The sequence below is a fragment of the Xiphophorus hellerii genome, chromosome 21 (genome assembly GCF_003331165.1).
Source record: "Xiphophorus hellerii strain 12219 chromosome 21, Xiphophorus_hellerii-4.1, whole genome shotgun sequence".
Taxonomy (NCBI): domain Eukaryota; kingdom Metazoa; phylum Chordata; class Actinopteri; order Cyprinodontiformes; family Poeciliidae; genus Xiphophorus; species Xiphophorus hellerii.
This window is the reverse complement of record NC_045692.1, coordinates 12,038,624-12,061,231: the sequence shown is the minus strand read 5'-3', so window position 1 is coordinate 12,061,231 and position 22,608 is coordinate 12,038,624. Positions and strand designations below refer to the sequence as shown.

Genomic DNA, 22,608 nt, shown 5'->3' with positions numbered 1-22,608 from the left:
TATATATATATATATATATATATATATATATATATATATATATATATATATATATATATATATGTGTGTGTGTGTGTGTGGGGGTGGGTGTGCGTGTGTATGTGTGTGTTTTTATGTTTTGTTTTTCATTTTGTCTAAGTCTTTTCATCAAGATATGTACATATTTTGTTTTGCCTTTTCCCTAAATGTGTTGCCATCAATATATCTTGTGCATTTTCAACATGCATTTTGGTTTTACATTTCCTTGTCTCCTCTTTTTACTTTACCATGCATTTCTGCCTCATTATGCAAATTAGGAGGGGCGGTGTCATAAGGCAACTTCTGTTCTGCCTATTGGTTTGTTAGCATTTCACTATGTTATTCTTCCCCTTACACCGGAAGTTTAGGTTCTCCTCTTCCTCTTTAAGAATTACTCACTGACATCACCATGGCGACGAGACGCGGAGAGTAAAACCTCTACGTATGTTTATGTTACATATATAGATGTAAATTGGGTGAGAAAACTCACCATACGCGTTTTCTGTGAATTTTACCGTTTCTATTGAGTTTTTGCTTTAGCAACAAACTTGTGTTGTAACGAGACTGGGCAGCTTTGTCTGTTCTAAAAATTGGGAAAACAAATGGCATCCTCAAAAGCGGTACCTTTCAGACTGCGAGCTGTAGCAACGTCCACTCAGAAGATCTTCGAAAAGTAATGTCAGAACTCCCTTTCTCCTTTGTATTATGTATTTTAGGGTTAATGCCTAGCGCGCTCTTAGAAAGTTGAGCGTTAAAGCAAGACAATTAGCATTTAAAATGTTTTGGAATCATGCGTGCCTCATTATCTATTTTGCAGACTACCACTTGAGATACTGGATACAATTCTGTCATATCTGGATGCCTCTGCACTTTTCAGCATGAGTCACACTAATAAGCTGTTCTACCAGCTTGCCAGTAATAAGTAAGTGCCACCCAGTGATAAATAATACGTTAGGTGCAGTTCAATCTCCTACTATATTTTTTCAATCCAAAAGCAAGTAATATATTTGGATTCATGTACAATTTTGAACTCCTCAGACAAAAGAAAAAAGAGTTTGTCTTATAACGCTGGATTGATTGTTTCATTTTTGTTCAATGCTGTTTAAATCACTGAATTATTGTGCATTGGTAGTTTTTTAAGTATAAAGTAATGTAAAGTAAAGTTTTGTATAAAGTATTGTAAGCATAAAACAAGAGAGCATGTATACTCCCAGAACAAGATGTAAATGTTAAACTGTGATAGCACGGCTGTATTTCTTCGTCAAATATAATTCCCATTGTTTTATGTGAAGCACATCAAAGAGAACGGTACTTGGCAGGATACATGGTATAATGCATAATGCATTTGAATGTTGTTTTAAAAAAATCCAAAACCAGTTATAAACTAAAATGTAGATTTAAAGGAGCTGCAGTTGCTGAAAGTTTAATGAGGGATTGAAAACCCATTAATATAAAAGATTTAGTTTAAGACTGACAAAATATAATATGTCAATGCATGCATTAATGATCATTGTTCACACTAGAGAACATGTCTGTTTACTTTAAATATCAGTCTTTGACCTGCTAAGTAAAATACCCCAGTGGGGTTATTTTTTTCCACATTTTTAGTGAGTTTAAGATTAAAATATTTTGTGTTTATCAAGTTAATAAAGAGTAAAAAAAAAAAAAACATTCAGCTGTTTTTACCAACAATCTTGCTCTCAATTCTCTTCATGCAGTGTTCTGTGGAAGAAGCTATACAGTGCTGACATTTGCAACAATAAAAATCAAAAAGCTAAGCTCATGAATGTCCAGCTTTTATCCAACAAGACTAGGGACCATGTTGCGGGTTACTGGAAAGAGCTGTATGTCAAGACAGTAGCACATCGTGAGATGAAAAAATGGAAACGTCTTCTTGGGCCCATCAACAGCCACACTGGTTTGCCGAGCCAAACAGAGCAAGTCCTCAGGTATTGTTAAAAACAGAGAAACAGCCACATTTTGGCATCATCCACATGGAAATAAGACTATGTGTATCCTAAAACATTTTTGTCATTTCAGCTTTCCCCCAATGTGGATGATTTAAAAATAGCCAGTTTCATGTCTCAGTGTGTACATGCGAGTCGTCTTAAATGAAATAATGGCATGGTAGCTTAATTTGTCTGTGTAACCTGCATGCTTCTCACTCTCACAATTAACACATATTGCACCGTCTGGTGGTGTTCAGAGTTTATTTTTGTTATTCTGTGACAGAGTTAGAGCACCATCGCTTAACCCGGCATACCTACTACAGTGTTTTCGTTGGTGCTACATCCTGTTTGGACGTACATTTTTTTTCATCATTTACGAAAATGTACTGGATTCGTCTCTGTGCACACAGCTCCTCAAAGGGCATGACAAGATAAAAACCTGATATGTTTTCTGCCTTTCGATTGAAATCAAAAGTCACTTGAGTAGCATGATTAATGATTTTTGAAAGATCATTGAACTCTTTGAGAACTAATAAAGTTCTCATTAAATAAAACCAACCAAATGAGCAATTTATTTGGGATCACATGGATATACTTTGTATTTTACTCTATCTACTGTATATTGGCCTCTTTTAAGGTTTCTAATTCTTTTCTTCAACTTTAAGCTGAGCTAGATGGATTTTTTTTTTCCACCATTAAAAAAACGAGCAAAACTTTTTAAATTCAGCCTTGCTGCTGAGATGGTTCAAGGGCAGACAGAAGAGACAATCTGCCTCCAATCCAAAACAGAGCGTGGTTTGTTTTTCATATTGTGAGCACTTAATGACATTTTCTTATTAAAGGTGAGAGAGGAGGTCTGCGTCTGAATGTGGTTTCTGCACAAAGGGGATACTGGCTCACAGGTAGGGTGGGGGGAGGGAGCTCCTCCAGTTCCTCTACTGTGGGTTCTGGTGTGTTTTTATAACCTCTGATTAGAGGCTGTGCAGCACTCAATTTTGAGTTCTGAACCAGTTGTTGTGCTATAGAGGGGGGAAGTAGAAATAATTGTGTTCGTTGCAGAGGCTGTCGGAATTGTTGAAATAAATTACTTAGCCCCCTCAAACTCTCAGTGCCAATACACACATGCAGACACACGCCTCGCCATCTCTTCCCCCCTTCTTCATCCCACCAGCTGAGACAATTCCCTACAGGGGGTTTTGTCTGTTAGAGACACTGAGGAGCATGCGATTTACCTTGGTAATAATCATTTCACAAGACATCACACACACAGACGACGCGGAGTGAAATCCCCTGGGTCATTCGGGGCCTCCCGGGCTGCTCCAGTTTTTAAGCTTTGTTCCTTCACCTAATTGATATTGGTTCGTGCCTCAGCGAGAAGCTGGCTACATCACAGTGGAGGCAGTCGTGAATCACAGTTTAGACAGAATTGGATCAGGAGATTTATCACAACAGCTGCCGTTTCATTTCATTCGTTGCACATCATTTCATTAGTCAGAACAGCTTAAAAGGAGTCATGCAATTCTCTTGCACTGACATAAGAAACATTACTGCCGTTGGGGTTTACAATTTTGGTGATTTTAAAAAGCAGCAGTCAGCTTTTGGCAAATCCTGCCCCTTTTGTTTGCTCAATATTTAGATAAAGCTGCCTTTCTTGTCAGACCTAGCTTTGAAAAATAGTAGCTGAACTCTCGCATGCTAGTGTGTCACTCCTCAGCTCCTATTGCTTTATTTTAACATTGTGCTATCCTCCTCTAGGAACTTGCGTGTCACCTGGGAGCTGACCGTCACTGATATGTCTGGACGTGAGAGTACATTGGAGCTGAGCTGGTCCCACTTCTCTGAGACTTCACTGACACTGTGCTGGTGTGGTGGAGACTGCTTGCTCAACTACGAGGAGATTTTCAGCCTTCAACTACACGGCATCAGGAGGATTGCCTTCAGCTGCCCCGACCTAAAGAAGTTAAGACAGCTACAGCATCCAGTTCAACCCTTTTCTCCCTCTTGTCTTCTCATCTCTTTGTGAAACCAGCTGTGCTCTATGCTTGTTCTGTCAGACCCAGCAAGAGATCCCTGGTGGCAAACCTAGACATGCAGCCTCTAACTAAATGTGCACAGGTCATTGGACAGGACCAATTCGTGCTGCTGAAGTTATTACAGCCTGGAATCATCATTGGTCTTTGGAGGGTAATACATTTGCAGGCAGCTGTTTTCTTTCTTCATTATTATTCACTAATTATAGTAGCTAAAGCAGTGTGATAGGTAATCATTCAGGTCAACGTGACTGATTTAGCAGGGAGAATTGCAAGATATGCATGAGATGAGTCTTTTTGCAGGATGGGAGCTCTGTGGCGTTCATTATGTTCACTCTTCACTTCTACAAACTGGTGGAGAGAAGCACTCGTGGATCTCATGATTGGTAAGCTGCAACGCAGTCACATTTTTCCACTGCAATATGTGCAATACCTTTTGTATATTGTATGTTTCAACCAACACCTTCAATGTATATATAAGAGCAACACAAAGCACAGCAAAATTGCAATTTGGAAAGAAAAAACCCAAAGTTTTCAATTTTTTTTTTTACAATGGCAAATATCTGAAAAGGGTGGCATTTATAGCATTGATCAGAAGAGTATTCAAGAGGCTCATAGAAATTATTCAATGTAGCTGCACAAATTCATAACTCAAGTGGCAGAACATATCAAGACTGTGTCTATGTAGTAACTAATTGTGCACTCAGCAAATCTGTCCTGAATGGCAGATTAGCAAAAACAAAGCTATAAAAGGTCCTGTTTGGTATTTGATATTTTAGTGCACAAAGCAAACATGTGGAAGGTGTCCTGGCGTGATGAGACCAACAATGAACGTTTTGACCTACATTCACACTTTGTGTGGTGGAAAATTGACATTTGTAATTGTACATCACCCTGGAAACAAACACATCAAGTGGTAGGACTATTTTTCTTTTAAAGAAATAGGAAAACTGGTTTGAGTTATCTGGCAGGTTGATAGAGGTAAATTCTGGAAGAAATTCTGTCTGAAGCTGATGACAAGCTGTTGTTCCAGACAGGTAACTGCAGCCAAAAAAAAATATAAAAAAATGCCAGTTTCTACAAAGTTTTGATTGAAGTGGGCTGATCATTATAATTATTAAACTTGCTATGATTTTAATTTATTACACATGATAAAAGTAGAATTCTTTTTATTAAGTATGCATTACTTTAAGTTAGTCTTACACTAACAAAGTTTGAAGTCATAATGTGTCAAAATGTGAAAGAGTATTGTATTTTTGCAAGCCACTGTATAGTGCCATCACATGATAGAGAGCTATATTAAAAGGAGTGCATAACTGATGATCCATTGATGATTCACAGATGAAATTCACCACTGAGTCTGTGACCTTAGTGCTGATCCAAACTGCAGTTCTGTTTCACATGCATCTGTTTTCAGATGCTGCTGCAGCTGCTATGATGTGTTGAATATGCCATTTTGAACACAAAACAATATAACAATACAACTTTCATGTCTAAATTCTATTTAATAAACTGTGGATTTGGCTCCCTCTATTGGAGATTTGGATGTGTTCAGGATATTTGCAGTATGCACAGACATTTGTCTTACAAATACCCCTCTGAAATGTCTTTGTAATGCAATGGCCATTTTGTCCTTTTTTTAATCTTTAAGATGTTTCTGTGCTTCAGTTCCTATGTAGAGCCAATCATCCAACCCCCTTTTGATGACATAGACCCTGAATACGGTCTCCATGGTTACAAACTACATATTGTTCTCCACGACACTGTATGCAAACTCATGTCAGAAAGCTTTTCCCAGCTTTTTTGTCACAGAGGTAACTTATTTATTTCTCATCATAACCTCAAAGCCATACTGCATTGGTTTAGATGTGTGCTAAAAATCTGGTGACAATGTATAAATTCAAGTACTGCTTTTTGTTTTGGCCTCTTTGACTGTCAATTTGTACATATATTGAGATTTAGTTTCTCTTAATAAGGCCTATCGTCACGCTCTGACTGCTATTTATGAAAGGTTAACACTTAGCTTGAATAAGTTTTTCAAATAAAGTTGCCATATTTTTATTTAATAAAAAACTGAGCTACTGTATGAGCACATACAACTGAGCAACAATTTTAGCAATTTCTTACTTAATAATCCATTACATTTTGTGAGCATAAAACAATTTTTCTTAATTAAGAAACATATTTTAAGGGTTTAAATAAGTGTTATAAGATTTTTATGCTTCATTTTCTTAAGTTTTAAACTCATTTGATGCAAAACTACTATAAATATATTTTTAAATATAGTTTTTTTTAGAATTAAGTTAATATGCATACCTACTTAGAAATACAGATGATTTTCAAGTTGATATTTCTGTTAAAAAGTAAAGATCCATTTGTTATGTGTTGTCTGTGACCAGCTCACATCTCTGACGGATGGATCCAGCTCACTGCCATCAGCAGAACCAACTCCTCACAGCACATCCAGCTTTCTGGGAAACCAATGCTGCCGTGGCGATGTGAAGCCTTGGAAGGCACAGTGGAGGTACCACCATTGTTAGAGTACACTGTGTTAAAAAAAACAAACAAAAAAAAAACATTTTGCAACACAACCGCTGACAAAAAAAACAAAAGAAAAACATAGCTACAACATTTTAAAAGTTGAAATTTTAGGGTAACTGTCATGATGTGCTGTTTAAAGAAGACCCAAATGTAGAGCGGCAGAGAGTGCTTGTAGATGAGGAATATTTTATATAAATGATGAACAATATTGCAGTAAATGCACATCAAGTATTATTTGATGACTATTGAATTAGTGGTTACATTGAATATTGATTAATTACCATGTGACAGACTATTTATTATGAATTTAAATAAAAATCTTGTCTTGAATCTAATATGTCCTGCTTACAATTTTGATATACGTTAACATAATAGTTCAATTACAGAATAAAAAAAACTAATAAAGCATACACTTATATCTTAAAAAATAGATGAATAACATTAACTAGCAGGATATTTTGTTGATTTTAAAAACCAGCCTACTTCAGGTGTATCAAACCTGTTTTTTTTCCAGAGATAAACTTTAACAATAAACATTCTGGTTGTGTTTGCTTCTACAACTGACATTTTGTAGAAGTGCAAAACGCAAACAAAATACTGAAGGAGACAACACAGCTGGTTGTTTAATCCTGAAGCATAAGGCATCAGACTCAATGACGGTAGCATACCTACTCCCACTTGTCAGTCTGTCTAACAACTGTAGCCCCGCTGTCTGTTGTCATGGAAATTATGCCGCCTTGTTGTGACAGCCTTTCTTTCAAGGCATTGCACAGTTATCTCAACTATCTATCCATAAATTTGATATCTGCAAACAGTGATTTATAGTATGCAGATTAGTTTAGTTTCTCTGACATCCTTCTTCCTGAACTGAAACCATCTAATCTCTGGAAATGTCCTGCATTTTACCAAAAGCTCTACTTGCTTCTTCTGGCTGGAGTTAGCTGAAAAGATGCTTTCATTATTATAGTTATACTATACTGCAGGTGGAGAAATTGCAGGACCAACTAGTAGATTTTGTTCATCATAAAAGCAGCAGTTCTGCAAGGAGGACTGTTCATGCCCTAAACGTTTACATTCTCACTTTTCAGTCTAACTTTATGCACCAAAATGGTACAGAAGTTTTTTGGGGGTTTTTTCGTGGCTAATTACTGGGAAAATATATGCCTGCAAAGGGTGACAAAAAATTCTGTATGTGTCAACTGCAAAATGATGTGATGAAATCAACTGTGGTAATCCACCAACTGCTGACTCATGTTTGCTTTGCAACACTTTGCCAGAATTGCTGCATTATGTCTCTAACGCTGCTGGACGAATTCGGAAACCAATTCAGTTGTGTCACTACTCCCATTTCCATGGAGCTGGAGAAGGCAGCTGTCTCATATGACTATGATGGCGAACACTATCTCATCCAACATGAGGACTCAAACATTCAGGTGAAGATGCAGCTTGTGAAGATGACTGCAAAGAAGCATTTTGTCGTCAGCTTAATTGTCTATGTGAGTGTTTTGTTTGTCAACAAACATTTCAGCAGAGATTACTGATCAGTATGTATCTCTGTTGTATTTTACATCTGCAGTGATTTTACAAATTGTCCATTCAGTGGAAAACTGTCAGGTGAAGTGTTAAGTCTGACGCAGTGCCTTGCTACTGCAGTGAATAAAAGGTGTGCTTGAAACCCTGACATGCTAGTCTTTCTAATTTTTACAGTTATAAATGGATAAAAGCCTTAAAAGGAAAAAAAAAACATGAATTTTGAGACTTCATTGCCTATCCTATTGCCAAAAAGCTCCAGGCTGCCTGAGCTCTGTAGAAATATCAACCGTACATTTACAGTACACCTTTGTTAGTTTCCTTTACAAATGTGCTTAAAAACACAAAGACTACTTGGGATTTGTGTTTGGAAAGATATGTCTGTTTAACATAATGAAAATTAAGACACTCTGGATGTTGTTCAAAATATCTCTGCACAGAGATATTTTGCAGCACATAATCATATAGGTTGATTTTAAAGAGAATAACATGTCTATTATTAAGCCTATTTTTCTGTTTTACACTATTTTGGTATAGTAAAATACTATGCTATTATTTGTAACCATTATTTTGACTTGTATTCTACTGTCTGTAAACTTACAAAGTACTATCTTATTGTTCAGTTGCAAAATTTAGTATCTCAAAAACATGTTAAGTTTTGATTATATTATATTTTCTTAGTGATCACTTAGAAAAAAACTGATATATCCATTTCCAGGAGATCAATGTTTTGGATCCATCTGATTATTACATCCTGTGGCCCAGTGGCCTAATGGATAAGGCATCAGCCTCCGGAGCTGGGGATTGTGGGTTCAAGTCCCACCTGGGTCGATAAATGCAAGTCATTGAAAAACTATATCAGTGAAAGATTTTGGATAATAGTTAGTAATCAAATACAAGAATGTTTTGGGGGATTTTTTGGTGCTCAATTGCATTGCCAAAAGTAACCAATTTCAATTTTATTTCCGTTTTCAGATGGAAATGAAATTGTTGTCCGCAGACTTTCGGTAACTGTGGCCCCAGCAATAGAATTATTGTTTAATATTGTTGCCAAGCAAATGATAAACCAATATCGCTGATGGCAAAACAATTACAAAATGGCAGGCCTCTGGATAATCGAAACTAAGAGACATCTCTTACTTTTTTTGTTAATAGGGCCATCATCACCTTGAAAGACACTTAGTTTTGTGCATTATTTGCATTAGATTACTAAACTAGCTAGAGAAATGATTCAGTGGAAATTTATGAGAAACTATATACAGGGTAAATTCGTTTTTTACTAGGTTTCAAAGCTAAAATCATACATTGGCTATAACAGGCAGGGGAAACCAGTTACTTTAGGTTATTTTATTTTGTATTTTCCACAGCTTTTCATTCGCATTCAAAGCTGGACTTAATTTGATATTGGAGACCAACCATAAACAGCATCCTCATGCTATAGTGCCATATTGAAAAAGTGTGGGGCATGTAATAAACTGACAAATAATATTCAATTGCCATTGCCTGGACTTTAATATCTACCATTTATGGCTTTTCCAGTTGCCACACATTTCAATCTCAATGGCCTTTATACTGCTGTTTGCTGCCATCATCATCTGCTGCAAACTAGCACTTCTTCATTCCTTTTTATATGACAAAAGCAGTACCCAAGGGTAATGTGTGTTGGTAATGGTCTGGCAAAATATGAGACAGTTATTCATGTTGTTTGAGATAATGGCTCAAAAGGCTTTACAGGTGCTGCTGGGGCAAAGATCTGTGAATCCCAGAGTTTGCTTTTGTAGAAAGTAATAACTTATATAAATACATTTATTCTTCTTTATAAAATGTGTGATGTGAATACACAAGCAGTAATGTAATTTAGGTTTATTTAAATTAAGTTTAAACAAAGCAGTTCTCCAGCAGAGGGCCCTCTTTGGTAAACAATGAACTTTCTACACTCACCGCTGCTTTTATTCTCCGTATTCTGTCAGTTCAACAAAAGCTCCAAACAAACATTTCTTCTTACTCTTATCAGCACAATGCAACAGTAATCTCATTTTAACATAGTTCTGATTTTTCATAATTACCCTATGAGCCTTGTAAAACAGCACACCAAAAACAAAGGCAGCATTATCCACAAGAAAATGCTAAATGTAGTGGCACGATACTTCATTAAACTTATCTTCTTTAGCTTCCTCCCCAGCTAATCTTGGAAGAAAATTGCTTCCATTTTTAGCTTTTAATTCTCTCCCTGGTGAGTGACCAGCTGGACCCACAAATAATTCAACCTCACAGGCCATTGAAACAGCTCTCATTTAGTCCTCTATCAACTAAAGAAATTCAACAGCAGGGAGATTAAATGACACCATCATTTTAATTTTAAAGAGCATATCCTTTATTCAAAAGGTCTTGCAAGTATAGCCACAGTCTTCGCCTACATCTGAGTGTCTTTGTCCTTACAAATCCTTGCAATTAATATTACATGTTTATTATGTTGTTGGGCTGGGATGGCATGTCGGTGAAGTTAATTATGCATATAATAATCACTGCAACATCTGCGACAACAGCTCAAAATGTCTTTGCCAGAATCCTCTCCTGAGGAGATCCATAAGCAGGCAAAAAGTGATTTGTAGATACTACAAATTAACAGATGGCTCAACCCATTAGAATACTGGACGTGAACTATTTCATAATTATATTGTAGTTACTGAGCACGCCACTGTCATTTTCATTCACCTTGTTCTGACACCCTTTATGTTCCTACTGGGATGGGGAACTAGGGAACTGAGAAGGCTTCTAGAGATTAGAGTGACAAATTGAAATAGTAAGATGGAGATTAGCGAAATCCTTATTTATAATTCTCGTTACATTATCTGTTGGTAAATGCAACTTATTTCACAAAGAAATAAGTTGTGAAATAAGGGAGGTATTCATTTGCTGGCAAGTGTACAGACAGCTCCTAAATATTTGGTCAATTTGTCCCCTGGCTTGATGGTATAAGAGAAGAAAGGAACAACCATAATTCTTGACATAGATGCATTTTACCTTCAGGAAGAGCTCAGGACAAAGTAGCTCACAAAACATCCCTGACTGGGTAATAAAATTGGAAGCTATACAAAAAGTCTTCTTTTTGTATAGAATAAAAGTCTTCTTGAAACAGAGTCAAAGTTAAATATGTGGCACAGAGCTATTCAACAAAGCATGACAAAAGCATACATACAAATAATAATAATAAAAAATACACTATAAAGGTTGCACAGGCCCACGGATGATGGCTGTCCTTTGGCCTAAAAGGCTCAGTGATGCAGCTTCTCAGTGTTTTTATAGGTCGCTGCTGATTGAATAGCTGGAGGGCAGCTGTAGAGACCGGATGCAAAATGGATCAGTGAAACCTAAGGCTTAGTGCAGAACACAGAAGTATCAATAAATATAGTCCTGAGACAAATGTGAGACTGACGCCTGAAAACGTAGGCACATTACGTTCAGAAGATGTTACAAACCACAACATTGTCAAAACTTATGTCAAAACCACACAAGCTCTGAAAGTCGATTTTTTTTTTCATTATTGATCTGATTAAGTGATTCCCACCTTTTTACATCATAATTTATACTACCGTTAAATTACAGGAAGAGAGCTGAGATTAGTATAAACCTCAAGAGGCAGTGAGGTGGATTCTAAACATACATCAAATAACGCTCCTATGTTCCCTCTTAATAGTTGAGTATTTCCAGTAATTTTAATTAAACTTTCTGGAGTGAAAGTAAACAGGATTATTAACTTCTTGCTTGAAGAAGAACAGCTCAGCATAGAGCATTGACAGCTTCTATCTTGAATAGCTTAAAGCTACTGGAGCACCAAGAGCAGATAAATGAGACGATAAAACTTTGGCAAATTCAAATGCATGCCAACGAAACATAACCATTTAACATGAAGTTTCATACAGTTGAGGAGCAAATGAACACAAAACAGCAACAGACAAAATTAAGCTTCCTCTTGCACAGTACACATTTCTTTGATTGAGTTAGAGGAGTAAGAAAAGAGTTCCTAGCAGGAAACAAACAGGGACAAGGTACATGCAGAAAACAGTAGAATCCTGTGAGGGGTGAAGGAGAGGTGGTTAAATACTGGGCATATTGTTGCTGGAACAATGGACCTGTGCAGCTGTGAGGCATGAGCAAAAGGCCTTCTGAGGGAGAGAGAGAGAGCGAAACAGCAAAACTGTTCAGATCAAATAGTATTCAGGTGTTAGCATGGCACAGTCTAAGTGATAACCAAAATCCTACTGAGAATCTGCGATGAGACAATAAAATTGTAACTTTCAGATGAGAGTTGGCCTAGATGTACATGCCTGGTAGAAACATATGCCACCAGTAATTAAAGTAAAAGATTTCTGAATGATTACGCAGCAGTGCACATTGTATAAGTTATATTCCACTGCTAGCTATGAATTTTTATAAGTAATGTAAATATTAAGAGGCAAAGGTTTACTGTTTAAATATGAGACACATTTGTGTATTTTCTCATTACAGTAATAAATAAATGTACAACCACTTGTCTATAGATTTGCTTGACAGTCATTCAAAAATGTGGTTTCTCTTCTTTACATTATCTGGAATTGAAGAAAACTATATAGACTAGATTAGAGTGCCTAGGACAAATAACTTAACACTGGTCCCATCCTCCCTTGCCTCACACGTTGCAGTGGGGCTGTAAAAGGAGAGAAGAGATGGCATGTGTCAGCACATTATGTAGTGCATTGTTGAAGCACTTCCTGTAATTTAATGGTTGGCTGGTTTTTATTCTTGCAATAACATCCTGTGTCTCCCAGGTCTCAGAGCAAGCATTTGTTGGACAGGTAAAGTGTAACTATTTTCTTTTGTCAAGTTGCTGCTGAGTGTTGGTTAAAAAGGTCACATATTCGTCAGTATGCAAAGGAATGAACGAAAACAACCTGGATTAAATGTGTTTTCTCATAGGGGTTGACTGCATTAGGTTGCACCTTACACTCAATGGCATTTTTATAGCTGTGCAAACAAGGTGATGCTACAAAAATAAAAAAAAATCTGTTCAAGTAGGATATATTCTCTGCTTTCAGGTTAACCAGAAAAATTCTCTTTGCCTTGATAAAAAATCTTCACAAAATTTAACAATGCTTCAAAATCAATATCTGAAGTCAAAGCAGAGATCTTCAATGTGGCATAAGATTGTGGAGGACACTCAGAGACCCTCAACAGATTTGATCAAAAATTGTTTGGTTTTTTTGTCAGCAACATTATGACAGGCAAAAAAAGAAAAAAAAAAATTCCTCGTAGAAAAGTTGTGTTTAGGTAAATATTACATCAGCATTTATCTGCCAGAGATTTTTCACCCAGTAACTGGTCAAACACCTTTTCTCATACATTTCAAATGCTTTTTTGTAGCATTTAACCAATAATGTTACTTATCAACTCCTGGTCTGTAAGGAGGGCTCTCCAACATGAAGACATCAAATGGGCCAAATCTGAACTTTTTAAGATGATTTGAAGGAACTCTCGGTTTCATTCAGACTCCACCGCACTTCTTTTAAAAGTTTACAATCAGATTAAACTCACTTCATATTGTGGAGAAGCTGCATTATAATTGGATTTTAGGAATATCCATCGTAAACCTACAACCCACAATGCTTTTCTGGAATTGTGTTTGGAGCTATTCTACCAACCTCTGGATTTTCATGGAGCAAATGTTTATTGAAACATGGGAATATTAACTTTTACACTTTAAATTGAAATGATACCATCATAGCTACACCATCTTTAAAAGATTGGTAGGATGACCTAAAGAAATTGATTCAGATTATGAATACTAGCATATTTATAGCTTTATCGAGTATATTTCTATGGACGCAGACAGTGTTCAAAGTAGCTTAAATTGATGCTAATCTGCCTTTTTTTGCTTTTAAATTGCAAAGCACACATTATTTGTAAAGACTGTTTTACGTGGCAGTTTTCTATTGTAGGTTGAGAATGTGGCCATTGATAAAGAGGAAGATCTTCCTCCTTTTGCTTTTTGTAAAGAAATAGAAAAATGGAGGGTTGTTGAGCTTTAAATTTCACAGGAGAGATCTTCCCTTCATTTTCTCTTGCCTTTCAGGGCTTCCATAAGCCATGAGGTTAAGAGTACCTGCTGAGGATGCAGATTAAGCTTCATCTGATTAGGTACAGAAATAGACAGTGCATCTCTGGAAGTGTGTGATTATTGAAATGGAAAAAACAAAAACAAACAAAGAAGCTCAGTTAAACCGCAAACCAGTCACTTGAAAAATGCAGATCAAAACATATGATTATCAACAAATACAAACTACTTCACTGTAACAACCACAGGAAACTGAAAGCACAATAAATCCTACAAAAACACCAAGTGTAAGAAAAATATTTCTGTGTCTTGTCAGCTATGTAAAACAGTGACATTATTCAATACTTCAAATGCTAATCAGTGGCATTAATTTGTACTTTTAACCATTATTTCACTTCACAGAAGAATCATAATTGTCCTGCATATCTCTGTAAATGTTGTACATTTTACCTGTCTTGCACCATTTGTAAGGGCTTATTCTGGTAAACGTACATAATTAATAATTCATATAATAAATTTTTAGCATAAATCACAATCTATTTTTGCATATTTTTCTATACCTGGCTTGTTTTTATTCCAGGCATAGTATATCCATGACAACACTGTGACACTGAGCAGGATAAACATGTTTTCTACCAGCCTAAATCAAATGTTAAATGTGGTGTCTTCTATGGGCTTCACATAAAACAGTCTGGTCTCTGCGAGTTCTTGGAACAATTGGCATCAGTGCAAAGGTCTGTGCCTGAGGCAAATGCTATTGATCTGAACCGCTATTAAGAAGGAAGCCAGAGGAAAGAATGAGAGGGAGAGGAAGAGGTACAGACCGAAAAAAAGAAACCCTCATTCGTTATCTGTGGGTTCAGTAAATATGGTAAACAAACAGGTATGTCTACTGTTGTAATAAAACTCTAACATAGTTTAGAATGTAGCACTTAATTACACAGAATCATGTTTTCTAAAATCTACCAGACGTTTTGACATTGAATGCATTTTTCCCATAATAACATTGTTGCATGTTAGGTTTAGGGTTAGGTGTAAAAAGATAGACAGTTCTCAAAGGGAAATTCCAAATCACTTATTTCTGACTTAGTAAAACAGCATATTGAGTTCTCCATTCTCTTTTCTGGTTTCGGCAGAGTTGAATAGTGAAGCATAGCTGGGTTAGGGTCATATGTTTCTTGGGTATAGTAAATGTAAAATATAGGCATGAAATGTGCACTTTTCAGATTCATATAGTGCTCTCCTACAGAGTTACTCTGTTTTTTTGTTTTGTTTTTTGACACAAATGTGACAGATGACATACATGTTAATATGCTAAAGCTCAATTTTAAATGTTCATTTATTAAGGAAAAAAAATCTATCCACAATTGCCTCCATTGTCAAATCAAAATTTTGGTTAATTTTAGTTCAGTTTTGTCCATGATCTGATTACCGCCACTCTACAAAACCAAGAAATATTGCAAATAAAACCTATTTGACAAAATAAAGTAAGCAAAAAAATGTCAAGCAACACATCATGTCCTCATGCTAAAGACTCTAAAAAGAGATGTTGACAAGCCAATGTGTCAAGTCTTTGACATTTCAGTAAACCTGAGCGACTCTTTATATAAAAAAGAAGAAAATATGAGGGTTTTTTTTTTTTACCTCAACAACAGCATTTCAGAAATAAAGCATCACACAGACAGATGGTCGGAATAGTGTGATGGTTTGGGTTATTTGCTTTTTCAAGACCTGGTAGATTTGCTTTAATTGATAGAATTGGGTCAAGCTATGTAGATGGATAAATCCCCTTCTAAATATCCCAAAAGATTCTCCAGAGTGGCTAATTAAAATAATTATGCAAAGAAGAATGTGTCAAATTTCCTCCACAGCAATTGCCACTTAAGGTGAAATACATACATAACCCATTATAAGTATTAGTTGTTTTTTTACTCTTCAAAAGTAGGTATTTTGCATAGTTTTATTCCTTTAATAGATGAAATTTTAATATGAAAACATTTATTCTCTGTAACCTTTGTCTGAGATAAACATGTATTTCTTCATCTAAAACTTTTAAGTGTGGAAGAAAAAGCCAAAACAGAAGAAAACCGTGAGGAGAAAAGACTTTTTAAAGACATTGCATGTCCTGTTGGATGTAAGACCCACATAATAAATATGTATTTATTCACATTTATTTTTCTCTTTTCAGCAGGCCATTTGTTAAATATGTTTATCTGGATGTCCCCTGGAGAACAATAAAAGTCATCTTTTGCACGGGTAGAAAACAAGCCAATGTGGTACTGGACGATTACGTTTTAATCAGATCTCTGCCTCAGGGCCAGCGGTGCTTGACACCTATTAAAGCACAAGGCAGTCACTGTGGCCAGGATGACATTTCAATGCTCATGCAGTGGTTGCAGCAACAAAAAGGATATGACATAAAGCAGTCTGCGTCAATACTTGTCAAAGCATCTAAATCAAACCACTTTTATTTACAAGTATATCTCATCAATGAAAAGCTTTGATCATTACTGCAGTGTACCATTTTGAGAAGGCACCCGAAAACTGTCCATTTCTAATTTAATGGATGAAATTCTTCTATCACAATGAAAAGAAAGCATTTCGATACTAATAAGTCATTAGTCATCAAATAATTAGTAGAACAAAACACACACTCTGTACTGCATGTGGTTTGAAGAAAAAAGTATTTTTTTTTTTACATCTACAACTAGATTAAGTCATGTGTTTAGGGTGTTACTCACTGACACTGAGATCTGAAGAGGATAAATGTAACTCAGGATTGAAATCAGTAAACCAGACATTCAGGACTTTCCAAGAGTTGCTGCAAAGATAAGTCAACAGAAATGCTTCAGAAGCACTGTAGCAACAGCAACAAAACATAAAGGTAAAATAAAACCTTTGACAGCAGAATTTCTTTCCAGCACAGCAACAAGCTAAAGCCTAACAAGCTCTTCCAAGCCGTTTGAAAATCCATCTGTTCCTGGATTTCCTGCAGGCTTTTATTTTCACCTCCTGCTTGGAATTTTTTTACATGTCCTCACTGGTTGTCACCAGACTGGAGTGTTCCTGTAGATCAGGGGTGTCCAAACTTTTTGCAAAGAGGGCCAGATTTGATAAAGTCAAGATGCCCGGGGCCAATAGTTTGTTCGGACATTTTTTAACTACAAAAGTGTCATGCACTTATAAAACAATTTTCATTGTTACAATTATCTTTATTTTTCAAATGACAAAAAAACCAAATATAAGCCAGTCAGGCAGATGAGAACAACTCTAAAAACACAAATTCTGCTTTTGAAATACCTTAAATTTACATGAGTTTAAAAATATCTTTGCCTCAAGAACATTTTAAACAGGTGTTATAAGTAATGCAAAGTTGTCTGTTATTATTAAATCTTAAAACAAGTGAATTTTGCTCTTGTCATTTACAATATCTTTCAGAAATTAATAGTTTTCATCTACAGGTTCATAACCAAATCTTACTCAAGAGTTTAATAAAAATAAGTGCCATAAATCCAAGTGCATAAATGTTCTTTTGGCTTTTCGCTGCTGATAGTGACAGACGTTACCATTCAAAACACTCAGTTTCATGTCCTCAACTCTCAGTGCCACACTGTTACGTGCCAGGCAAACATTTGCAAATTCTTGCTTCTTCTCAGGGCAAATGTTCTCCACCATTTTCAAAACACAGTTTTGATAAATGTATCTTCAGTAAAAGGTTTGCCATGTTTAGCTATTAACATTAACATCGTAGCTTGCTTTGGTGGTATTTTCTTTTGACTCAGGCCCAAAGAAATCGCTGTTGTGATGCCAGTGCAGCTTGGAGCTGCTTCAGTTTTTCAGCACGGTCACTCCCTGTTAGCTTGTTGTATGTGTTAGCATGTTTAGTCTGGTAGTGTCTCTTTACGTCAAAATCCTTAAACAAGGCAACCGTCTCATTACAAATTAGACAAGCACAATTGCCTTGATTTTCAGAAAAGAAGTATTGTAATTCCCATCTCTCTTGAAAGCGGCGGCCCTCACTGTCAACTTTCCTTGTTTTCTTTGCAGTGGCCATGGCAGAAATGAGTGGAGAGGGGTTTGCTGCACGGAGGCAGAGACTGATAGTATTAAAGTGGTGCTGCCACCATTTGGTGAAAGGAGGAATTACAGTTTCAAGTTTTATGATTTATTTATTCTGTTTCACAGTGCAGGCGGGCCATAAATAATACATTATGAGACCGAAGCTGCGGGCCGTATGAAATCTGACCGCGGGCCGTGATTGGCCCCCGGGCCGGACTTTGGACATGCCTGCTCTAAATGGAGCCCAGTTTGAACTGGATCTTTATTGATCCAAAGAGACAAACAATAAATGACAGACACGAGAAAATAAACGGGAGGAAAACCTTGGAGGTCAGAGGTCATCATCATGATCCAGTCAGAGTCTCTTTAGACTCAAACTGCTGCAGCTTCAACCTCTGAGGATCAGCAGGACACGGAGACCATTCTCTACTTCACAGAGATCAGAACCTGCAGAGAGAAGAAGGAAGGAGAGAGCTGATCATCACTACCAGGAAATAAATGGAAAATAACAACCAGTTCACATTTCAGTTTAAAGATTATTTATGTTTAAACATTTCAAGATTTTTTTTCCATTACTATTTCATTAAATTAATAAAGATTTTCAAGTTGATCAGATTCAGTTTTATCTATAAAGACTTTTATAAAATAGCCAAAGCTGCACCAAGTTTCTGCTCAGCAACACAATAAACCACTAATAACAGTTTCTGCTTGTTCTAATCCTCAGCGCTCAAGTAGCAGAGCTCACTTCATTTAAGCCTCCTGCCTCTGACTCCCCAGAGGATCCATCACTCTGCGTCTCTGAGGTCTGAGTCCGGGTCCAGAAAATTATCTTTACACCCGTCTGGCCCCCCGGCACTGCAGAACAGGACATTACCTGTCCAGATCGCTACAAAAACCTTTTACAAAAAAACAGAAATATAAAATACAGCAGACCTAATTCAAACCTCAGACTGAAGAACCTTTGGCCTCCAACTCACTTAAACTTAAACATTTAAACTCTTTTAAATACCACATCTCTCTGTGCTAAAGCTCTATTAATTAATGATTTCATCACTGAGCATAATATCAATGTTATGTTTCTGACAGAAACATGGTTGAATGACAATAATGAACCGATCGTACTAATTGAATCAGCGCCTCCTAACTACAATTTCTTAAGTGAGAATAGAAAACATAAAAAAGGAGGAGGTGTGGCTTCAATATTTAAGAATATACCATACCATACCATACCAACTTTATTTATGAAGCACTTTATACACCGACAGGACCAAAGTGCTATACACAATCATAAAATACAATGCGATTATAAAATAGAAAAGATTGAAACATAAAATACATACAGACACAATAAAACAAAGTGAAACCTCTCAGATTGTGCCAAAAGCCAAAGAAAAAAAATCCTAAAACCAGGAAGACAGAGCACATAACACCAGTTTTATAGTCCCTACACTGGCTACCTGTAGCTCAAAGAATAGACTTTAAAATACCGTTGTTAGTTTACAAATCACTGAACGGCTCAGCACCACAATACATTAAAGATCTGCTGTTGTTGTATCAACCTTCCAGACCTCTCAGGTCTTCCGGTTCTGGTCTGCTCTGCATCCCCAGAACCAGAACCAAACGAGGAGAAGCAGCTTTCAGCATCTGTTCACCACAAATTTGGAACAAACTTCCAGAAAACTGTAAAACAGCTGAAACACTGACTTCCTTTAAATCTCCACTAAAAACCCACTTGTTTAGGATTGTAACGAGTAACTCAATTAAGACCTGAACATAAAGTTTATTCATCCAGATCCCTTCAAATTATTTACAAATTACAACTTGCACATTTACATTCTACTCTCTGTACTCCAACACAATCAACAGCTTTTAAATACAGAAAATGATGACAAAAAAATACATTTTCTGTCACTGCTATCCGTTCTAGTCTCAATAGAAATGAACAGCTGCACATCATTTCGCTGGCAAACATGTCAAAAACTATTCTTCATGCACCAACATCCCATAATATATCCCTCAGGCGGGTTTGGACGCAGCGGTCAGCTTCTTCCGGCGCAACATCCACTCCGAGGGCCATAATTTTTCTCCAGGTGCAAAATAAATGTTGCTAGCTATAAGCATTAGTGTTGCACACAAGCACATTCAAATGAAAATATTCATGATTGGGCTTTGAACTTAATGAGACAGTTTTTACGTGACGCTTCAGTTTGGTGTCATTAAATGAGGCTCAGTAGTGAACAGAAATGTAAACTGTGTTTTCTTTGAGGAAAATCTTGCCATTTTATGCCAAAGTGAAATATTTTCCTGCAAAAGCAAGAGCTTGGTTACTGTAAATTTGTGTCGGCGTGTGTGTGCGTGTGGGAATGCAGACAATCATTTTTTGCAAAAGTAATGAAAGTTTTCGAGGCACAGACGGCACAGACAGTGCGACGTTGTGTAGCAGTAACTTATGTGGCAACATGATTAATTCAAGTCTCTATTAAACTGGAATGAATTCTGAAAGGTCAAGTATTTTGCACCTCACTTCATTACTCTGCTATCTTAATCAAATGGATTTCTTTTATTATCTCGCCCACTCCATGATTGAATGTGTCCGATCTACCCAGTGCTGATGGATGTTGTTTCCCTGAGCAACAATCCCAGAGGCTTTTCGTGAAATAATGACCAACACTTATGACTAATGAAAGCAGGTTGCAGAAGATCAGCTGCAACACCTCGGTGATGTGGTGCGAAGAGAGATCTTCATTTGCAGGTATGATTATGTCTTATGCTATTAAGTCCATAGTGTTTTCATATGATTACTTTTTTTTTCTTAGTAGGATGAATTGTCTCACTCATTTAACTGTCAATGCAGCAATAAAAAGTGGAAAGTGTCATACTGTCAGACAGTTATTTTCCAAGTTTTTAAATTGTTAGAAAGAAAATCACTGGATCTGCATGTTGATAATTTTAAATGTTTTTGTCACTTGCATTGTGACTTACACTATGTTGCCTGCTGTGTGTACACAGTCATCTTCCAGGTTGCAGTAACCCAAAGAAAGTTTACAGTTTTACAGTGACCACAAGAAGGCACTAAAACACCTCGTGATTTTTCACATCTGGCACAGGGAAGAGCAATGTCTACAAGGCTCTTGATTTCATGACATTTCAGAATAACTGGCTAAAAATCTTGGACTTTTCCACAATAAAGTTACTATGTTACCTTCAGTTGTGATGAAAATCCCATATCTAGCAGAAACTTTGCATCACAGTGGTATGTAATGCCTTTAATTTGATGTCTGTCTCTTTAAGAATTTTCTAACTCTTCCTCTTCAGCATGTCATCACAACAGTACTTCTGGATGATGCCATTGACAACCGTTCTTAGGAGTGCTGGACATATATTTGTCAGAAGTATAAAATTGTACACAGAATTTTCTTGTGCAAGTTTATTTGTCACTTGCAGACCAAACTACTCCTACACCTTCGCAATTCTTCTGTGCTGGTACACAGATTCTCTAATATTTTTGCTCCACTCAGTTCACTACCTTTGGATCAAAACTAATTCACTCATCTTTATTAACATATTCAAACAGACACATTTTCTATATTTATTTCCTTAACAGACAAGTCGGTGAATGTGGTTTTGCACAATGAATACAAATGTATAAAACTGCACAAAACCACTGGTGGAAAGCACAAACGGTGCTTTACAAGCCACACCTTCATTTTTTTGCACCAGAATGACGAAGAGTGGCAAAGTAGCAAGGAGAGAAAAAATTAAGGAGGTAACTTGTGGCTTGATTCTATCGAAAAAAAAGGCTCATTATCAGGTGAAGATATCATGGTATCTAGCATATTTTCTAAATTTCTTCTTTAGCCTCTAAAGAAAAAAAAAAGATAGGATTTCTCTTTCTACTGAAATTCAAAATTTTGCCATCCAAGTGTGGGAGGGAAACCAAGAGTCTACCTGTTGTCCTGATCTCATAATACTATAGGTCTTTAAGACAAGAAAAACAGGTGTTCTCCTTATAAACATATATATATAAATTATATATATATAATTTTCTCTATCAATATATAGAGAAACTTGTGTTTTTTCCACTTGGATAAGGTCCACTTGTGTCCATTTGCTCCAATCAGTCAATTCTATGATGCTACTCTATGCTGGCTTACTTCCAAACCATCACGTCATCACTTTTTGCAGTACTATCAACCTTGGGAGCCACGACACACACTGCATCTCATCAGAGAATATTACCCAACAGTCAGAGGACAACATTCATCAATGTCCTCCTGCTTTTTGTCGGCGGTGCATTTCTTTCTTTGGATGCCCAGAGTCCATTTCAGTTGTTCTAGCCGCACCGCCGGCTGCCTTGTTTGAAATGCGATCCTTCAGCAACACACGAGAT

At 36.6% G+C, this 22,608-nt stretch overlaps 1 protein-coding gene and 1 non-coding gene across 2 annotated transcripts; both read left to right on the top strand.

Annotated features, from left to right (window-relative positions):
- Nucleotides 1-430: 430 nt before the first annotated feature.
- Nucleotides 431-8,219, top strand: fbxo15 (F-box protein 15). The gene is made up of 9 exons (XM_032550829.1): nucleotides 431-691; nucleotides 836-940; nucleotides 1,737-1,967; nucleotides 3,723-3,926; nucleotides 4,022-4,151; nucleotides 4,301-4,383; nucleotides 5,666-5,811; nucleotides 6,397-6,521; nucleotides 7,816-8,219. Exons 1-9 carry the CDS (start codon nucleotides 621-623, stop codon nucleotides 8,077-8,079), a joined length of 1,359 nt encoding a protein of 452 aa, XP_032406720.1. The 5' UTR covers nucleotides 431-620; the 3' UTR covers nucleotides 8,080-8,219.
- A 607-nt stretch (nucleotides 8,220-8,826) lies between these two features.
- Nucleotides 8,827-8,899, top strand: trnar-ccg (transfer RNA arginine (anticodon CCG)). The gene has a single exon. It is a non-coding gene; the product is annotated as a tRNA-Arg (tRNA).
- The last annotated feature ends 13,709 nt before the right edge of the window (nucleotides 8,900-22,608 follow it).

Bases quoted from the DNA above. Each gene is read 5' to 3' on its own strand.
- fbxo15 (XM_032550829.1), top strand. From the start codon at position 621: ATGGCATCCTCAAAAGCGGTACCTTTCAGACTGCGAGCTGTAGCAACG. The intron at 5,812-6,396 runs GTAACTTATTTA...GTCTGTGACCAG, and splicing joins CCAGCTTTTTTGTCACAGAG to CTCACATCTCTGACGGATGG. The intron at 6,522-7,815 runs GTACCACCATTG...ACACTTTGCCAG, and splicing joins CCTTGGAAGGCACAGTGGAG to AATTGCTGCATTATGTCTCT.